General features: G+C 43.7%; 1 protein-coding gene across 1 annotated transcript in view; it reads left to right on the forward strand.

Moving 5' to 3' along the window:
- Positions 1–3,253, forward strand: part of Ak9 (adenylate kinase 9) — a 128,348-nt gene that overhangs the window by 91,353 nt on the left and 33,742 nt on the right. Inside the window, exon 27 of the mRNA XM_029542577.1 lies at positions 722–941. Coding sequence (XP_029398437.1) covers positions 722–941 — 220 coding nt within the window. The remainder of the gene's footprint in view (positions 1–721; positions 942–3,253) is intronic.

The following is a 3,253-nucleotide window of genomic DNA, read 5'->3' on the forward strand; positions in this document are numbered from 1 at the left end:
GGGGGGAGTCCCTGCAGGCTTTGCAGCAGGCAGGGAAAGCAAACTGAGAAGAGTCGAGAACGAAACTAGGTTCTGCTAGACTTTTAGATGCCAGTGATAGACCAAGATTTCAAGAGTCATATATTTTTCCCTATTTTAGCAAACTCAAAGGTCTGGGATAAGTAAAACATAAATTCTAGAACATAGAGGCAGAGTCTGGATCATCAGACAGCAAAAGATCATCACGTTGTAAAGGACATCCATTCCCTGTTGCAGGGAAGTGGATGGGATGAGCATCTCTTTCCTCGGAAGGATGCCTGCCTGCAGGTTCAACTTTCCTGGCTTCTCCAGTGCTTATCTGTGTGCACCAGCATTCTTTGCCCCCTACATCAATATGTAGTGTAAATTGATCTATAATATATTTTTTCTATTTGATTTTTAAGTTATCATACAAAATAATGAGCTGGTTAAGACATTTTCATATATAGATATAAATGTAAATATATAGATATAATCTCCCACTGATTTCTTTCCTCTTACAAAATGGTTGCTCTTCTGCTTTCATGTTAATAAATGTCACATAGAAATTAATAGCTAGGTAGATGATAGATTGATCGATTGATTGATTGATTGATTGATGATTGATCTTAACATGAGAGAAATATTTGATGTTTGTCTTTTGGGTGTGGCTTATCTGTAATATCAATGATGTTTTAAGCAAATTATGAAATTTTCTACCCAGCTCCACAGGCTTTATACTGGATGGCTTCCCGCGGTACCCTGAGGAGGCCCAGTTTCTGGGCGAGCGTGGATTTTTCCCAGATGCTGCCGTTATAATACAAGTCGATGATCAAGATATCTTTGATCGTCTCCTTCCTGCCCAAGTTCAGAAGTGGAAGACAAAACAGCACAAGAAATTAGAGAGGAAAAAACTCATCAAAGACCTGAAGACAAAAATCAAGGTATACGGGAAGGTGTCTGTTTATTGCCTACTTGGGTTTCTAAGTAATGTTCACAAAAAAATGAAGTTTCAAATTTTAATGCTGAAGTAAACATGAAGACATTTTTCATCAAGTTTTTATCCTTTAATATGAATTTAAAACCATTTGAAGCTTTTTGGGTTTGGGTTTGGTTTTTGATGCAGTGTCTGTCTATGTAGACCTGTCTGTCTTGAAACTCTGTAGACCAGGCTGCCCTTGAACTCAGACATTCACCTGTCTCTGCCTCCCAAATGCAAGACTTCTTTGAAGCTTTTTTAAGGATCACTGTGTTAATGCTTGTCTTTCTTTCTTTTTTTTTATTAGATATTTTCTTCATTTACATTTCAAATGCTATCCCCCAAGTCCCCTATACCCTCCCCTGCCCTGCTCCCCAACCCACCCACTCCTGCCTCCTGGCCCTGGCATTCCCCTGTACTGGGGCATATGGTCTTCACAATAACAAGGGCCTCTCCTCCCATTGGTGGCTGACTAGGCTATTCTCTGCTACATATGCAGCTAGAGACACAGCTCTGGGGGGGGGGGTACTGGTTATTTCATATCGTTGTTCCTCCTATAGGGTTGCAGACCCCTTTAGCTCCTTGGGTACTTTCTCTAGCTCCTTCATTAGGGGTCCTGTGTTCCATTCAATAAATGACTGTGAGCTTCCACTTCTGTATTTGCCAGGCATTGGCATAGCCTCACAAGAGACATCTATATCAGGGTCCTGTCAGCAAAATCTTTCAGGCATATGCAATAGTGTCTGGGTTTGGCGGTTGTGAAAGACTCCCAAAGAGGGAAGAACCTCACTCAAGTCTCAGGATGATGTGACCCCCCCCCCCAAGAACTCACAAGAGACTGTCCTTGCTGCAATTGCATGAGGTTTATTAACAAGAACCAGAGCACTGGGACCGACTAGTATCTCATGCAGGGGTAGAGGAGTTCGACCCCGAGTAGAAAGTGGGTATTTAAAGGAAAACCATAACCCAAGTGGGTAGGGAGGGTGTTATTGGAAAATACCAACAATACCATTGAAAAATAACAAGGGGGTACTAAAACTCATAAGAGGAAACTCCCTGCTTTTCAAGATTGTTCTCAAGATTTTAATCTAACTTTTGTGATCAGCCAGGTCTTGGAACAAGGTCACTGACCTGACTTGTGTAATTATCTGTTCTGTGGTCAACCAAGCTCCTGGAACAGGCTGCTTCAGGCCCCAACTATTTTTCTTTCTTGGCTCCAACTTGGTTTAGGGGGTCAAACTTAAATTTTCTACCTTACAGTTGTATATGGGATGGATCCCCGGGTGGGGCAGTCTCTGGATGGTCTTTCCTTCCAAAGCTGCAAACTTTGCCTCTGTAACTCCTTCCATGGGTATTTTGTTCCCCATTCTAAGAAGGAACGAAGTGTCCACACTTTAGTCTTCCTTCTTCTTGAGTTTCATGTGTTTTGTAAATTGTATCTTGGATATTCTAGGTTTCTGGGCTAATATCCGCTTATCAGTGAGTGCATACCATGTGTGTTCTTTTGTGATTGGGTTACCTCACTCAGGATAATATCCTCCAGATGCATCCATTTGCCTTAGAATTTCATGAATTCATTGTTTTTAATTGCTGAGTATCACTCCATTGTCTTTCTAAATTAGTGGGTTTCAGACCTCCGAGGAGGCCTCTGTCGGACACAGCAGCAGTCAATGGGCTCTGTGATAGGCTCAGCAGTGCAGTGAGAGAGCAGAGGCAAGCTCCCACGCACCACTAACTATCTCGATTCCGCAGACCTTCTGTGTTTGTAGCAGCACTCTCGCAGTGACCCACTGGTGCTCCTGGACTGTCCCCTGAACTGTCCCATTCATCCTTCCAACTACTCACAGACCAGCCTTCTGAGTCAAGTCTGAGTCAAGTCTCACTGTCAGGGTTAGAGCTCCCAGTGTTGTACAAACCCATTTCCTAGCAGTGTTTTTGAAAGACCCACAAAGTGAGGACTCCCCCACGTTCTGACTCAGGAAAGGTGACACCCCAAATCACTCACGAGGAACGGTCTTGATGCAAACTGTAGGACCCCCTCGTGAGGACCTCCCTCGGGTCCTCAGGTCACAGGAGTCAGGGTGTCCCACAGAAACGTGACAGAGAAACCGTCTTGATGTAAACACACGAGGTACTTTAATGGCAGAGCTCTGGATGGACTCGTATCTCACTCAGGAGACAGAGAAGTAGACCCCTAGGCCCAAAAGCTTGGGGTCTTTATAGGGTAAGGGTCTGAGGGTGGGGAGAATTGGCGCGGTTACATGCGATTGGTTTATT

The sequence above is a fragment of the Mus pahari genome, chromosome 9 (genome assembly GCF_900095145.1).
Source record: "Mus pahari chromosome 9, PAHARI_EIJ_v1.1, whole genome shotgun sequence".
Lineage (NCBI taxonomy): Eukaryota > Metazoa > Chordata > Mammalia > Rodentia > Muridae > Mus > Mus pahari.